Consider the following 17,057-nt stretch of genomic DNA (forward strand, 5'->3'; position numbering starts at 1 on the left):
AATTTTGTATTGAAACTGTTTGAATCATCTGATAGGATCAATACGGAAAGGCATAATATTTGTAATTGGGATTTCATGTATTTCATATGAATTTCTGATGAAATAGGTATTATATAAAATTTAATAAAAATTCATTAAATAAACACAAAGAAACTATATCTGGGAAATCGCAAAGTTTGTTATTTGGTATATTTTTATTATTTAGTAGGTATATGCATAAACAAGTCTGTTTTGTTGTTTTAAAAGTATTTTATGATTTTAAAATATTGCTTAACTAGTTGCAGTCCGTATTTTGTTCGCAAATAATTTAAGTAAACAAATTAAGGCAATAATAAATGTTTTAATATGTTTTTGTTGCATTTTATTTAATTTAATACATGCACATTAACAACTTTTATTTTGTTTGAAATTAAAAGCTATACAAATCTTCCAATTTAAGACCATGTCAGCACTTGAGATTCTGTTAGTGAGAATAGTTTTGTTTTTGAACGCGGACACGAAACTCCATGACACTTCCAAAATTACGCAATTTGATTGGCCTGACAACTAAATGCAATAAGGGGTTTGGTTTTTACATCATTATACGCACACTTTCTCACATTTAGTGCTCAGTAGCTTGTAGTTTAACGGAAATGTCAGTCTGAGATTCCCATCGGGCTAAAAGGAGTATTTTTGGTATAAACTTACCAATTCACACTGTTTTTGGAGGGTGAAACGTACCTACGTTGTCCATCCTTCTGATCGAGTATTTTTGTGGTACTTGCCGTAGTGTGTGAGAGTTTAAAAAACTTACCTGATTAAGTCCGATAAACAATAAAATGTAAATAAATAAATAGTTGTTAGGAAATGCGCAACTTAAACGAATCCTGAATACTTGCCTAACTTTGTTTATATCGGTGTCCTAAAACTTACTATTTAACTTTTTTAATCAAAAATAAAGTTTTGTATGTCTTGAGTTTAGTGTTTAGTTTTAAAGAAAATCAAAGCTTGAATTAAACAAAAGAATTAGTGAAACGAAACAATTAATAGTTTGTGATAACTGATAGGTACATCTTATTTACACTTTTTACCCTTGGCCATTGCAATCACAGTCCTGTATAGCAAACAAATTGCTGGAAACATTAAAACCATGATTTAGGTAAGCTATCACTGTTTAAATTAATAATCTTATATAACTATGGGCAAAGCATTACTAGGTCTTCCTTCGAAAATATAAAATACTCTTCGTTTTCACATTACACTTTTATCATTTTCATTGCCAAATTAATTAGGCTTGTAAAATCGATACAATATGACCTCTCCTTAAAAAAATGACACTAGTACATGGTATGTTTATAAATATAATTTGTGCTCTTTGAATTATTTATCATACGCTTGTTTTGCTTCCAATTAACAAAATGTGAGCTTAATTTAAAGAGGTCTTGAAGCAATTGCCAAAGCAAAAGTGTGGTATTTAGGTACCTATGCAAATTTGAATATAAATATTTGCAGTAAAAAGAATTTAAAGCCAGAATATAATTTAGTATTTGGTTTGATTTTCAAAACATTGAAAAGAAATGTATTTATGTACGTATTTATCTTTAAGTGTATCGTACGCAGGATCAATTTATTATTACTTATAACTGCATAATGTAGCTGCCCTTACAAACTTTATTTTATTAAAAGTTATTGGTCTGTCGCTTTATGCGTATATTTGGCAGAGATCGTTTTATTTATGTACATATATCATTACCTTAAAAACAACGATTACTTAAAAAATAAGTTTTTGGCTTCGCACACTTTAATAATAATGTAAGCATACTTTCATTGTAGTTTATTTATATACGTATATGAACATATAGGCAAGAACGATTTATAATCCGGGCTTACACTAGAATTTGTTTTGAAATTTCGTAAAACAAATCTCAAACAGGTTTTTTTGAAAATGTTCAATTCCCGTTATCAATTTTTACGTATATGGATTCCAAATAACAGGGCTATTCTAGTAATAATGGCAAAAGAAAACAAGAAGTTATCTTTAATATGTACGAATCTTTAAAGTCATTGAAATTCCTTTTAAGAAAACCTTACATTGAGTTAAAAGAATATCAGAAACTACGTGTGACTTAAAGTTATGTCCGTCAAGTTAGCACTACCATTCTAATATTTTAGGATTGATTAGTCATAAAAGAAAAATATTTTCGAGCTTGTTTTAAAAATTGACCACTGCAGTGCTAAATTGACAATCAAGTTATTACTACCACCCATCAAAAACGACTAAAACAACTCCTGTAAAGTTTACAAAATGAGACATAGGAGGTATTCCTATTTAACCGTCAATATGTGTTCTCACCGGATTTTTACCATGGAATAGGTTAAAACAAGTGTCGTAACATATCTATAATAAGTTTCTTAAAAATGTCCAATCTTTGATGAAAAACTATCAAAAATTTCAAGCAAATCTAGTACTTCCATTCCTAAACTTTGTTTTTTAAAACGATTTTCAACATGGAGTTTGCTTAAACAATTGTCGTAACATATCGACGGATAAGTTATGCGATTTCGGGAATAATTGCAAGGAGATGCTGTCGTTTGAAATTGGTAGTAACTTCATCAGTGCAATCGCATTTGACTTAATAAAGTTCATAGAAGCGAAACATTCTATAATGGACACTAAATTGAATGAATATGATGCGTCAGGATTATTTGAAGGAATAGACAGATTTACGTGTCTTATTCATACATAATTATATATGTACATATGTATAAGTTATACGTTTTTTTTCGAATCCTTAATTGATGTACCTTCAGTATTCCTATAGTTTACATAACGTTCCTCGTCAGGTAATTAGTGAAAAAATCTTGTGAGCACGAAACTTTTAAGCTATATAAGTTCTTTGGCAAAAAATTAAAAACTTGGATTGGTCTGCTGACATATCCAGCACTTGTTTTCAAACTCAAACTTTACTAAAAGATATTTCATTTTCATTCGGTTTCATATAACCCCACAAGAAATAGTCTAGCGATGTTAAATCGTACGAAAGGAATGTGAGATAATGCGCTCACATAATGTTAGCTGTATGGCAACGAAAAAGTCATTGATCATGACAAAATGACTATAACATTATAGCCAGCTTCATTTTTGAACAATTAATATTATCTTGATTACTATTAACCTTTTAAAAACTCCCGTCTTTTTGAAATTTTAACTTTAAAAAATCCTACTTCTGGGATCATTACACAATTTACTTTGACCTTGAATTTAACATGTTTTTTTTTTATTTTTAGATAACATTGTCTCATTATTTTGGAACCCATGCAGTTAAAACAAAATCCTTTACTTAGAAGAAGAGGGTAGAGGGATACTAAAATGACATTTAAGATATTTCGTAGAGGATCAGCTAGATGTATCGGTCTGCTTTCAGCTTTCGTCACAATATTAATTTGCCTCTACTACATATCGATTGGCCAACATTCAGTAGATCAACAAAAAAACTTAAGATTAGTTGGTCAACTTGAAATAAATCGAAGTAATGGAAAACAACGGCAAGAGAGACGGCAACCGCAAACAATTGTACATGGAAATTCATATACCAAAGGAGAACCAAATTCGCATATGGATAAGAGAAAATCATCAACATCACTGTTCAACAAATGTTATTCTTTATATGAACAAGAAACTAATATAACTGCTTTCAATGAATACTCCCAATTTGATTTTCAAGTAAGACTTACAAAACCTAAGTTGTACACATTTCGTTTTTCTAAGAATTAAACTTATTTTAACAGCCTGAATGGATACGAACGAAAGAATATTGGGATAAGTCATTCGAGGAGCGTTATGAGCAACAAAAGCAAGATAAATTGCGTCAGCCCTTAAAAGTAAGTTCTCAATATTTTATTTTTAATTTAGTCATTGATTTATACTTCTTTTATAGATAATCATTGTTCCACATTCCCATAATGATCCTGGTTGGCTCAAAACATTTGTGAATTACTTTCAATCAGACTCCCGTCAAATTTTGAATTTGGTAATAACCAAAATGCAGGAATATACTGACATGACGTTCATATGGTCTGAAATAAGTTTTTTGCAACTTTGGTGGGATCAGGCTCATCCAACTAAACAACGAGTAGCTAAAATCATATTATTTTGTATTCAAATTAGCTTTAAATAGATTCTAACTATTCATTTTTAATTTCCAGGCTTTGAAACGTTTGATAAAATCTGGACGTTTTGAGATAACTACTGGTGGTTGGGTAATGACAGATGAAGCAAACGTGCATTTATTTCCAATGTTAGATCAATTGATAGAAGGTAAATTTAATTATTTTAATATAATCCTTTAGTGTGTTCTATGAATTTTATTTAGGAGGATTAATTCGTGTTTTTTATACACGCATCACTTGTTATTTTAAATTAAACTTGTTACATTTTTTCAAAAGACGAAATAAGTTGAATAATTGATAAATTCTCCAAGAGTAACTCTTGCCATGAAAGTGATGGTATGGTTTCTATATGATATGAATATAAACACTTACAATAACAGCAATTGGTATTTTTAAAAACTGTGTTTGAAATCAGAAAGCAGGAAAATTTTCCAAAAAATGTATTTTATTAAATAGGGAAGGTGCATGTTAACACATTTTGGTACAATTTAATGGTGATTTATGCAATTTGATTATTTGTATATTTAAATTTTCTTACTTATAGTACATGTACAGTTCGATTGTACTTGTACTTAAAATTTTAAACACTGGGGGCAATTGTACTTGTGCTCGAATTTTTACCTTACTTCAATTTCTCAAGAACTATGAGTTTTTTTTTGTAATTATTTTGTTCTTTAACGTTATTTAAATAATTCAAATACACTACATACAAAAATTGCACGTGCAGCAATTGAAAATAAATGCGTTTCCCTTACACTATGAACTTCCTTATTATTGACTTTATTTGATAAAATTATAATGTATAATAGAAAATGCAACAAAACTGCAACAAAAAGTTCGAACTTTGCCTCATGTTTTTTTTTACTGTTAGTAGAATTTTGCCAGGAATGTCAAAAAATTGTTCGTACATCAATCAAATGTTTGTACACTGTTCTATTCTCTAACAAAATGGAAATAACGGTTCTTTTTGAAATGTAAATTGTGTACTGTAATGATATTGAGAGATCTAGGCTCAGTATGCCGTGGTGTATTGATCGTTTCAATTGTTTTTTTTTTTTTATTTTGTCAAGTTTATTTTGGAAATGGAGGCTTCTCATAAAAAAGTACCTTTTGAACTAATAAACGACGGAAAAAGCTATGCTGAGATATCGTCAACTATTGGCAAACAACGGTCTACAGCTCAATATGTATTAAAAAATAATTTGAAAAATAAGAGTTTTGTAGTGGCCCCAGGAAGACGTCGAAAAAAAATTCTAGACGCTCATATGAAAAAAAAAAAATTGAAAGAATGGTAAAGGCTGATCCCAAGTTAAGTGTTCATAAAATATCTGCTGACATTCAAGCAAATGATGGAATATCGCTTAACTGTTCAAACTGTTCGGAACTTTCTGCCTTCAAAGGGATATAATGGTCGCACGGTTAAAAAAAAACATATTTCAAACGGAAACGTTTCAAAACACTTGAACTATGCGAATGCAAACGTTTCGAAACCATATAATTTTTGGAAGAATGTGTTATACCTTGACGAGAGCAAGTTTAATGTCTTTGTGTCGGACGGTCGCAGATTTGTGTAAAGGAAACAAAACACAGCATTAGATGTGAAGAATTTGCAATCAACGGTGAAACATGGAAGCGGAAATGTTATGGTCTGGGAAGCTATGGGGTCCAATGGTTTGGGAAATTAAGTTTTTATGGAAACAACAATGGATAAAAACAAATATTTAAAAATTTTAAAAGAAAATTTGAAAGCCAGCGCTTTAAAAATTGGCCTTAAAGACGAATTTTTACAAGGATAGTAAAGGAGTGGCTTCTCTATAATCTTAAATCGCCATTGCCACATCCTAACCAATCCCCAGACATTAACCCTATTGATCATCTTTGGGATAATTAAGGATGAAACGTCCGAGTGAAAAGTGAGAGTAATAAAAACTAGCTAAAAGCCGGTATATTGGAAGAATGGAACAAAATTTCGCCGGAAGTCACTTCAAAGCTAGTTCTTTCTATGAAGAATCGCCTTCAGAATGTTATAAGAGCGAAAGGTTATCGCACTCACTACTAAAGCTTACATATATATATATATATATACATTTACATAATTAAGTTTTTTATCACTGTACGTGCAATTTGACCTTTTGACCTTTGATTTCCTACTTTGCCCAAGTTGTTGCATTTTTTTTATTCATAAAATTTGTAATAATTTATTTTGTTTTGTTTTTGATCCTCATATTATAAACAATACCAAAATTGAAAAAAGAATGGTCGAAATTTGACTTACTTTAAATACCTTAGCTATTATTTTGAAGAATAGCCTGTACGAACAATTTTTTGATATAGTGGAGCATTTCAAGTATTTTTGTTACTGCTTGTCCATTACAATCAAAATTAATTCGATTGAAATACATACATTTACTGAGTAAAATTAGTTTCTCAAAAATTAAATCAAATTTCGTCAACGGATCATTATGAATTCATTAAAGGAGCTGACCAAAAACTGTACTAAGAGAAAAAATGAATTCTTTTTTGATTGTTTGTATGTACCTACTGTATTTACTCATCAATTTATTTTACCGAAATATGCTAACACAGTATGTCGAAAAAAACAATTCTTTAGAAGTCTTGGCGTTGCTCCTATATTATTGGCTATAAGCTTTTAAGCGCTTGTTGAAAATAGAAATACTATTACGTAAAGTAGAAATCGTTGGACCTTTTGTATTCTGAATTCGTACAAAAATTCTTTATTCTGTGTAGCTACGTTATAAAGCATTTTAAATTTTTAATTCCCGCAATTAATCAGGAAAAATTCAAGAAAGTATAACGGACTCTTAAATTATCCTTTGAGTCAGATATTAAAAGCGTTTTCAATGTCAAATGTCATCAAAATGCCCAAACTCAAAACTGCATAAGATGGCCTACCTAACAAACAAAAGGCTGGTGCTTTTTTAAATAGAAAGGAAAATATGGGTCAGCGAAAAACAACTTTCATACCAAGAAATAGTTGAAATACCTCGAATTTAACAATCAAACGAAAAACAAGCGAAAAATGTATGATTAAGATCCTGACATGGAAAAATAAATGCATTCAAACACAATGGACAATAGAAGAAGAAAGTTACAAAACATCCTTTTTAACTTCTTCGCTAAGAAAATATATGATGTAATCCAAAAGAACCCTAACCGTACAGGTACAAGGGCAAAATCTCCCTTCTAATGAATGTGGAATAAAATGTTTCAGCGAAAACAATTTCAACTATAATCGAAAGAAGCAGTAAAATAAAAAATGTATAAAATAAATAAGAAATTTTATGACAAGAATTACTCTTGGAGGATTTTTTAATTCCTCGCAAAAATTAAGACAAAAGTATAGAACTCGAATATACCCTTTCGAAAATAAACTGAGATGTTACAGTACTGGCTGAGTTGAGAAGGTATAAAGAAAGTTACAGAACTCTAAAACGGCAACATTTTTGCATACTTCGGTACCAATAAAAAAAATCCTTAGCTTGGGATTCATGATGAATTGATAAATAAAAACCATAAGAGGAACATTATTGAAATTAAAGGATTTAGCGACATTGTTATGAGTGCAAAGTTAAACATATAGAAATGCAATATATCCATAATTGAAGTACACCTACTAAAAAGGCAAAAGAGAATGAAATAGTCACATTCTAGGATATACTTTAAATAGCAACATATCAATCTGTGTTTTTTTTTTAACAACTGGCGACAATAATAAAAAATTGGATTAAGTTACAGATGGGAAGAAAAAATCATGGGCGAATTTGAATATGGAAAAAAGAAATAAAGAGGAAGTCGTCTCATCCAACATTTTTGTCAAACTTGTACCCCAATTTATACAAAACTCAACCAAACAGTTCTAATTCTCATTCATTTTTAAATGCTGGAACAAGGATTGATTGAGAGGAAGAACAACAGTTTCCAAATTTTCTCAAAAGTGTAGTGTATAATAAGATTCAAAGTTTAAAAAGCGTAAAGTGATGAAATTACTGCAGAGTATTTAAAATACGTAAACATTTTATTGGCCAACTGGTTGCAAATACTTTCAGTCAGGTTTAAGTCACCGAAGAAATCTCAGAATAATTGAAGAAATCATTCTAATCCACAAAATCTTCAATTCAATCAACCTTTTGAGCAGGCTGGGTTCTCAACTATGAACCCTCTTCAAACAATGAACCGAATCATAAAACAGTCCAAGAAGTGTAATACATCGTTATTATATTGCATTCGATGATTATGCCAAAGCATTCGATGCAGGTGATTAAATATTTATCTGGAAAGCGTTAATTAAACAATAAGTTGAACTAAAAATTGTTAATGTCTTGCAAAATATGTGCAAAGAGCCAATGAGCCAATAAAAACTGCAAATATTTATTAAATCTGAGATGACATTGTATTAATCGCCACAACCAAAAATTAATTACAAACTAAGCTAAACCAACTTTGTTTTTAATGTAAAAAAGTCGGCTTGTCCACCAATCGACAGAAAAACAAAATAATGTCTAGTGGCGATCACTTTGAAATAGATTACGTGGAAGAATATAACTATTCATATAAAGATCTGTTGAATGTTCACCAAAGATTAATAAACGCTTGAAGTCAAATTTGGAATTTGAAGAATTTGTTGGAGCGAAACATCTCGACTCAAACAATCAAATGACTGAACGCTCCTTCCAGTCTTAACATATGGCTGCTGGACGTAACAATCCACGAGAATCCTCGAAAATAAACTAAACAATCCTGTCAAAGAGCCAACGGATTAACAATGAAAATTTAAGAATTCAAATTTTGAAGATGTTCTTCACAAAACCAAACAATTGGGCTGGGCACATATTTCGGACGTCAGATGATCAGTGGACCAAAAACACAAGAAAGACAAGAAATAAAGTGTAAGAAAACAAATTAAGGGACAATTTCTACACAAGGTTTGTTATTTTATAAAAAAAAACGAAATTTTAAGAATTTTCAGAACAGTTCATTCCATGTGTTTACATGTTCTGAGTATATCCTGCATGTTTCAATATTTTTTTTTTGAAATATGAAATATGATATGGTGGTTCATACAATATTCCTTCTTAAAACTCTTTCAAAGTTGATTTTTCAGCTCTTGAGTTTCTCATAACATTTCTAAACATAAGTATGGGCTTCGCGGCCACGGGGCATCCCATAACCGACTTCATATTTAAAAAACCTTCATTTAAGATAATAAAGGATTAGGAGCTAGCAGATTCAATTACTTTAGAGCCAAATTGGAGATGTTTAGGAGCAAAAGTTGAAACCAACAAATTGAGAGATTTGTTATTGTTCTGTGAATCTGCTCTTAAACGACTAATTGATAATATGTCGTTGATTACTTTTCAAAATAGGTTTGATGGCTTCTTGTACTTCTGGTATTAGAGGCGGCTTATCGTGAGATTGGTCGAGCTTCTTCTTAGATTTCTGCTTAACTCCATTATCAGCAACAGTCTTCGCCTACTAACAAAATTGATGTTGAGGGTTTTCATCTGAAGAGCATTTGTGATAATACGTTGCCCAGGATTCGTTTTTCATATCTTCGAGTGAATCTGGATGACGTGGAATAGCTTACTGTAGAATATCGTTGTTTTTTTTTAATAATTTGACCATTATTTGTTCTCTGCTGCTTCTCTTTACAATCACCTTTGATAATTTCTTTTTTGAAAAGAACATCTTTTTCGGATGTGAAAAAACTAGTTTCCTGTGGATATTTTGTATGACTATTCCGCTTCAGTATGACTATTCCGCAGATATGCTTATATCATTTGCAAACCTAGCAGTAAACCATAGTTATTAAAAAGCCACATCAGTAAGAAAATTGAACATTTTTTGAAAATATTTTTGTAGAAAAGGTATCACTGGATTTTTTTGTCCAGAAAATAGAGAATTTTCTTGGTTTCATGAAATATGTATTCCATAATTTGTTCACGTATACATTTTGATTTCAAATGGTAGTAAAGAATATCTTGACAATTTTCATTCAATCAAACATATCCTCCGTTATCATAGAGTAAAAGTAGTCAATTCAAATTTCAAGTCTATTGTATATTTTCTGTTTGTTACAATGTCAACTTAATAACTGTAACATCTGTTTTCGAGAAAAAACGCTTTTAAAGATAGCATTTCTTTCCTGTGTGTGGTCGCTCTTTGCTGCCATAAAGTTTTCTTTAATTAGACCTACAGTCCCTGGCCATATTATTAGACGCACTGCATAATTTTCATAACTATTAGGTATATGCAATATTTTTAAATTTTATAAATCTGTTGTTTTATTTAAACAAAAAATAAGAAATAGTTAATATTCTGCATAAAAAATAATTAAAATGCATTACAATATTCGAAAACCTGATTAAAATAGCTGAATATTGAGATTTTGCAAAAAATCTAAAGTGCGTCTAATAATATGGCCAGGGACTTGAAAATTACAAATTTGCCAAATGCCCAACTGTGCCAAATAAATATTTTGTAATGATGAGTTTTCTCATCCCTCCATTATAATCCACTTTCCAGAATTGGATAAAAACTAGAAAATTTAAGCGGTCTTAATTTATGTAGGGGGTACCTGTCAATACCAATAATTTAGTTTTATGATTTTTGTCTACAATTCTTGGTAATGGCTTTAAAACCTTTCACAATTTTTATTTTTTTTTATTATGAAATATAAAATTTGTTAATATTAATTAATAAAATAATATATTATATTGCAGGTCACCAATGGCTACGAATAAATCTTAATGTTACACCCACAGTGGGATGGTCCATTGATCCATTCGGGCATGGAAGTACCGTGCCGTACCTTCTTTCAGAAAGTGAATTTGAAGGTACAATCATACAAAGAATCCATTACGCGTGGAAGCAGTGGTTTGCAAAACACCAGAGTGGTGATTTTCTATGGGTTCCATATTGGAGTTCGATTAAGGATTACACAGAGAAAAATCCAATGCCAAAGCATAGTTTGCTTACTCACAACATGCCGTTTGACATTTATTCAATTAAGCACTCATGTGGACCACATCCTTTTATATGCTTGAATTTTGACTTCCGTAAAATTCCTGGAGAATATACGGAATATTCTATTAAAGCTCAATTTATAACAGATGAAAATGTAGAAGAAAAGGCTCAACTCTTATTGGAGCAGTACTCACGAACTGCATCATTGTTTCCTCATAATGTGGCGCTTATTCCGGTTGGTGACGATTTTCGCTACAACAAAGAACGAGAAGTCGATCAGCAATACAGAAACTATAAAAAACTGATCGATCACATTAATACTAATAAAGAAATTTACAACGTGGATATTGCGTTTGGCACACCAAAAGATTATTTTCGTGAAATAAAAAAACGCTCTGAAAAATTCCCCACTTTTAAGGGTGATTTCTTTGTGTATTCAGACATATTTTCTGAAGGTCGTCCAGCTTACTGGTCAGGATACTTTACCACTCGTCCATTTTATAAGATTCTGAGCACAGATTTGGAACACAATTTGCGAGCTGCTGAAATATTATTTACAATTGCTTACAATACAGCTCGCCAGTACAAACACGAGAATGCTATTAAGGTTTTCGAGAAAAATTATGAAAAAATGATTCTCTCTCGAAGAAATCTTGGTTTATTTCAACATCATGATGCTATTACAGGGACTTCAAAATCTGCCGTAATGCGGGACTATGGATTGCGTTTATTTGAAAGTATACAAGATGTTGTAAAAATGCAAGAATCAACAATTGAACTTTTACTACAAAACGACACATCAAACCACAATTTTCTTTTAAGTGAATTGGAACGAGACAATTATAATAAATTGCCTCGTAAAACTCCAATTTCGCTCTCTGAAAATAATGAAGCATCATTTGTGGTCTTTAACTCCCTTACTCAAAAACGAATAGACATTTTGAACATACGAACTACAAACCCAAATTTGAAAATACTCAATGAAGAAAACGTTCCAGTGCCAATGCAAGTGAATCCGGTTTGGAACATCACTGATAATTATGAGAATCCTAATTCCATGCACTCTGAGCGAATAAGAATATCGGCAAAGCAATTTGAAATTCAGTTTTTAGTTACACTAGAACCCCTTTCATTGACAACGTTTAAGATTGTTCCTGATGATAATTACAAAAAGCAAATGGCAACTATATACTGTGAGGAATGCAATGATGGTAATGGAAGTAGCGAGTTCGATGTTAAAGCAAAGCCATCTGGTGATGTCCAATTAGAAAATAATAAAATGCGACTTTTATTCAATGAGAAGTCCGGTTTTTTGAAAACGGTCACAAAAAAGAAGTCCGGTCGAGCTATGCAATGTGCTGTTAAATTTGCTGCATATAGAAGTGCCCAATTTCATTCAGGAGCGTATCTTTTCAAAACGGATCCTGAGCAAAATGAAGCTGAAAAGGATGTCCTTGAGCAGTATGAAGATGTTCGAATAATTATTACATCTGGGCCAATTACTAGCGATGTAACTGTGATATACGGACCCTTCTTGGCCCATACTATGAGAATTTTCAATACCAACACTTACATAGACAACGCCATTTACATTGAAAATGATATTGATTTTGAACCACCACCAAAAAATAGAGAAACCGAACTTTTTATGCGATTTCTTACAGACATCGAAAATGGCGGTGAAATACCAGAATTTTATTCAGATCAAAATGGATTTCAGTTTCATAAACGTGTAAAAATTTCAGCGATCGGAATTGAAGGAAATTATTTTCCAATAACATCAGGAGCTTTTATTCAGGATAATAACGTACGGCTAACCTTGCTAACAACTCATGCACAAGGAGCAGCTAGTTATGAACCTGGACAAATTGAGGTTATGCTGGACCGTCGAACACTTTACGACGACTACCGTGGTATGGGAGAAGGAATTGTAGATAGTAGGCTGACTAGGCACAAATTTTGGCTACTCATAGAAGACGTAGCTTCTGAAATTAAAAAAAAGTATGAAGTTCTAAGTACAACATCGAATTATTTAGCGAATGGTCTGCGCTATCCACCGAATATATATTTTGTTGAAAATCTTGAAATACGAGCACCAGAGAATTTACGAAGTAAGGTCTCCCTAATTTCATATTCATTACCTTGTGATTTGCATTTAATAAACTTGAGAACGCAATCGGATGAACAATTGGAATTATTCCCCACGAGGTCAACTTTAATGATATTACATCGGCAAGGATATGATTGCAACATTGGAAACCAAGAAAATCTTGTCCCCTGTGATGATTTACTCGAAACAACTGATACATTATCCCCAATAACATTTAATAAGTTAAGTATTGAATCAATTGAAAGTACCTCACTGACTGGAGTGCATAGTAAAAGTAAGTTAAGGTCTTTTTCCAATATAAGTATAGATCCAATGGACATTAAGACATTTATTTTGACATTCAGTGGTTAAAAAAACACTATTTTGGAGTCTGATGTGCTATACAAATCTTGTAGTAAAAAATTAAAATATTAAACACATTGTCTACACTTTTCTTTGACTAAGCGACATTTTATTGAAGTATTAAATTCGGTGGATTTCTCTTTGAAAATAGGCATTAATTTGGTCTTGTGAAAAATTACTTTTTGTAAGAATCTAAAGCTAACTAACATAGCTTAAAAGTTTTTGAAAAGCCCTTTATTTAATCAGCTTTCATCTTTTGATATTTAGGGCTATTACTATAGAAATAGTTAGCATTTTTAGTCGTATCGTATTTCACCAAGCAATTGTTATGTCTTATTGCAGAAGCAAAACACATTGATGACACAATAGTAAAACTAGTGTTGACACAATCCCAGGTTTATGCATTGGTCGTCGATCTTTGGGATTATGCATTCTTAAAACGACATCAGTCCGTACAGACCTTTGTCTTAAATTTCTTAAAAATTTAAGCTATCACCAACATGATCGTATCTTCTTCTTCTTTGGTGTGATTTTTAGCTGGATTCCTCAACGTGCCAGTTGTCTACCGAGATATTTTAATTTAACACCTTGGTACTCATTTATTAGGGGCAAAGTAAAATGAAAGATTTTCATATAGAAATGGACCATTCGATTTGTCGCCACGTTGGTGCGATTTAATATTTCTAGATTATTTTCTTTGGGTCTACGTTGGGCCATTAGTTTATGCAAACAAGCCGACGATGACGCAAGAAGAGCTCTATTGCGGCAAACGTGCCCGTGGTGGCCATATCAACAAAGTCGACTTCACTATAAAATTGAGTTAAGACGATAATAATGTTTTTAAAATATTTCAATTGGTTTCCTTTATATTTCAAAAAAAAAGTTGTATAGTCATTGCTTTTCAAACAATTCAAGACCTCAAAGACTCACAGACAAAAATGTATGATGAAAAATGTTGTCCTAACTTGAACTGAAATTCAAGGACCTAACTTTCGTTTTGGAAGTTAAATTTTACGAAAATATATATTTATTAATTTGTACTCCATGAAAGGAATGAAGTTCGTCACTCCCATCGCATTCACAACTATATAATATAGGTATGGTAAAAAAGGCTCAACACATAATACAATCCCAAAGCTTGGTGTTTCATCTATGTATTACCTAGTGAACTCGAACAAATGTCTAAAGTAATACATGGAAACTAAATGCATTCAACATTGCCAAAACTAAAAATCCGTAATTGATTGCAAGAAATAGGGAAATCACTTATTCTGCATAAACGTTTAAGAATGAGACTTCTCCAAGCGTTCTAATTATTTGGATGAATATTCAGATGAACTAATGAATGATGATTTAAGATCAGTATTACTTGATATGTATGATAATAAATTTTGTATAAATGAACATTTCTATAAATAATGTAATAATATTACAAATCTTTTTTTTTTTAATTACATCCTTAAATTGCTCATTAAGCTGATATAGTTTTGTATGTGGACAAGTATCTATTTTCCCTGCATTTAACAAATAATTTTTAACACAAAGAAACTTTTTTTTATATAATATAAGAACATATAGCTTAAATCTATGAAAATGACACTATAACATTCGTCCATGTCTAAAGGGATAGCGACTACCATTAAGATCCTTGTTACCAGTTCCTTATTTTAGTTAGTCAAATTATAATCAAACCTTCTAATACATTTTAAAGGGGTAAATTTGCATATTCATGCCTTGGCATTTAGCATGTATATTTGTGATATTTTTTAAACTTCCATTTTCATTTTAAGTCTTCATTTAGAGAATAAATGTTTATTTGATATACAATACTCAAACAACAAAAGACAGTTTACCAATCGAATAAATATGATTTAACATTTCCTTTATTATAATATTTATTATTATTGAGAGCAGGAGGTATTTTATCAAAATCGAATCCAATACAAATACAAAAAATTTAATTCTCACTGAAATTGCAAATTTAATAAAACCCTTACTATTTGAAATAATTTGTATAGCTCAAAATTGCTCAGACTCCTCTGCAGACACTAAACTTCTGAATGTCAAATCTAAAATAAGTCTAATACAAAATTGGTTTCCTGCGACCACTTCAGTGCCCCTCCTGCAACTAAAGTTCTACCTGCCACCAAAAAAAAATATCTTTTGATTGAAATTAAAATTAAAATACATAGTTACAAAATATTTATGTTTCTTTAATTTAGTAAATGAAGTATTATTTGGTTCAAGAAATATTTTTAGTATTTTTTGCTCACTGATGTGATCTAAATATTTATATTTGTATTACTTAGCTTATTATTAGTTATAAAAACCATACGAAAATCTTTCTTAAATATTATTAAACTTACAGCAGTGGTTCAATACAAACTAAAACTGTAAACACATAGATAATTAAATTGAAGTTAATTACTGAGAATATAAAACAAGGTAGAACGTAATTAAAAAAAATATTATAAATTCATCTTACTTATTTATAAAAAATAAAATTCAAGACTGGATCGTACGGTTTTGTTTTATTGGTTCAATGCTTATTTAGCACAGAATATTTTTTAAGAGGTAAGGCAGCGTTTTAAAATAACTTATTTTGAGTTCAATTTTAAATTGGTCATTTTAAAATCACAGGTGTAAATTTGAATAATTCCATTTAAATTCACGCTTAAACTAAGTGTAGATGGAGATCAATATTTGTAGACCTGAGTGTTCGGAAATAATTAAATAAAAATAAAAAATGAAACAGCCGAGTAGAATATTTGTTAAGTTTTTTTTTTTTTTTGTGCGTATATTAAGTTTTTGCGTAATTAATACCCTAATTTTGCGACCATATGATAACTTTTTTTTTGACTTGCGAAAATTAAAGTGCGATGGAATTTTTACAGAAATTAAAGTCTTCTCTTATAGATTTAAAAACGCTTAAATATTGGAGAAAACTTCTACAAAAGTATGGAAATGGTTTCCTTAATACCCTACCTTCCAATACCAATCTTCCGGAAGACAAGTGAATTCAAAAAATTGTTTTTAAAATCAACCTTTGTGTTTGACCTTGTGTCTAATGCTTGAATTTTGTACAGAACACCCAGATAAAATAAGAATTTGTAAAACATCAACAATTGTTATGAATTCAATGTTCGTATTAATTTAATTCAAATATTACAGTAGTAATTTGTACAACCAACAGCAATAAACAAGAAATAATAAAAGTGAACGATTGGATCGCACGAACTTGCTTCTTTTTCCAAAGACTTTGTTTACAAATAGATCTTATATTTTAAAATTAAAAAAATTAACAAAAAAATAAGCATGTCTCTAAAAAATTAAATGCCATTTAATAATCAAAAACCCTTGGTTTATATTTTATTTATTTTTTTCGAAAATCGTTAAAATATTTTTTTTTAATAATTTTTATTTATATTTACGTATATACCATTTTTCAATTTCAGTTCAAAAATATTTTTAG

General features: G+C 30.6%; 2 protein-coding genes across 2 annotated transcripts in view; one reads left to right on the forward strand and one right to left on the reverse strand.

Moving 5' to 3' along the window:
- Positions 1-17,057, reverse strand: part of LOC129943290 (pyridoxine/pyridoxamine 5'-phosphate oxidase-like) — a 133,061-nt gene that overhangs the window by 110,243 nt on the left and 5,761 nt on the right. The gene's annotated exons all lie outside the window — the stretch shown is intronic.
- On the forward strand, positions 510-16,106 carry LOC129943283 (alpha-mannosidase 2). The gene is made up of 6 exons (XM_056052602.1): positions 510-1,138; positions 3,268-3,703; positions 3,769-3,861; positions 3,918-4,112; positions 4,186-4,297; positions 10,890-16,106. The coding sequence occupies exons 2-6, from the start codon at positions 3,350-3,352 to the stop codon at positions 13,592-13,594; spliced, it is 3,459 nt and encodes a 1,152-aa protein (XP_055908577.1). The 5' UTR covers positions 510-1,138; positions 3,268-3,349; the 3' UTR covers positions 13,595-16,106.

Source organism: Eupeodes corollae, chromosome 1 (genome assembly GCF_945859685.1).
Source record: "Eupeodes corollae chromosome 1, idEupCoro1.1, whole genome shotgun sequence".
Lineage (NCBI taxonomy): Eukaryota > Metazoa > Arthropoda > Insecta > Diptera > Syrphidae > Eupeodes > Eupeodes corollae.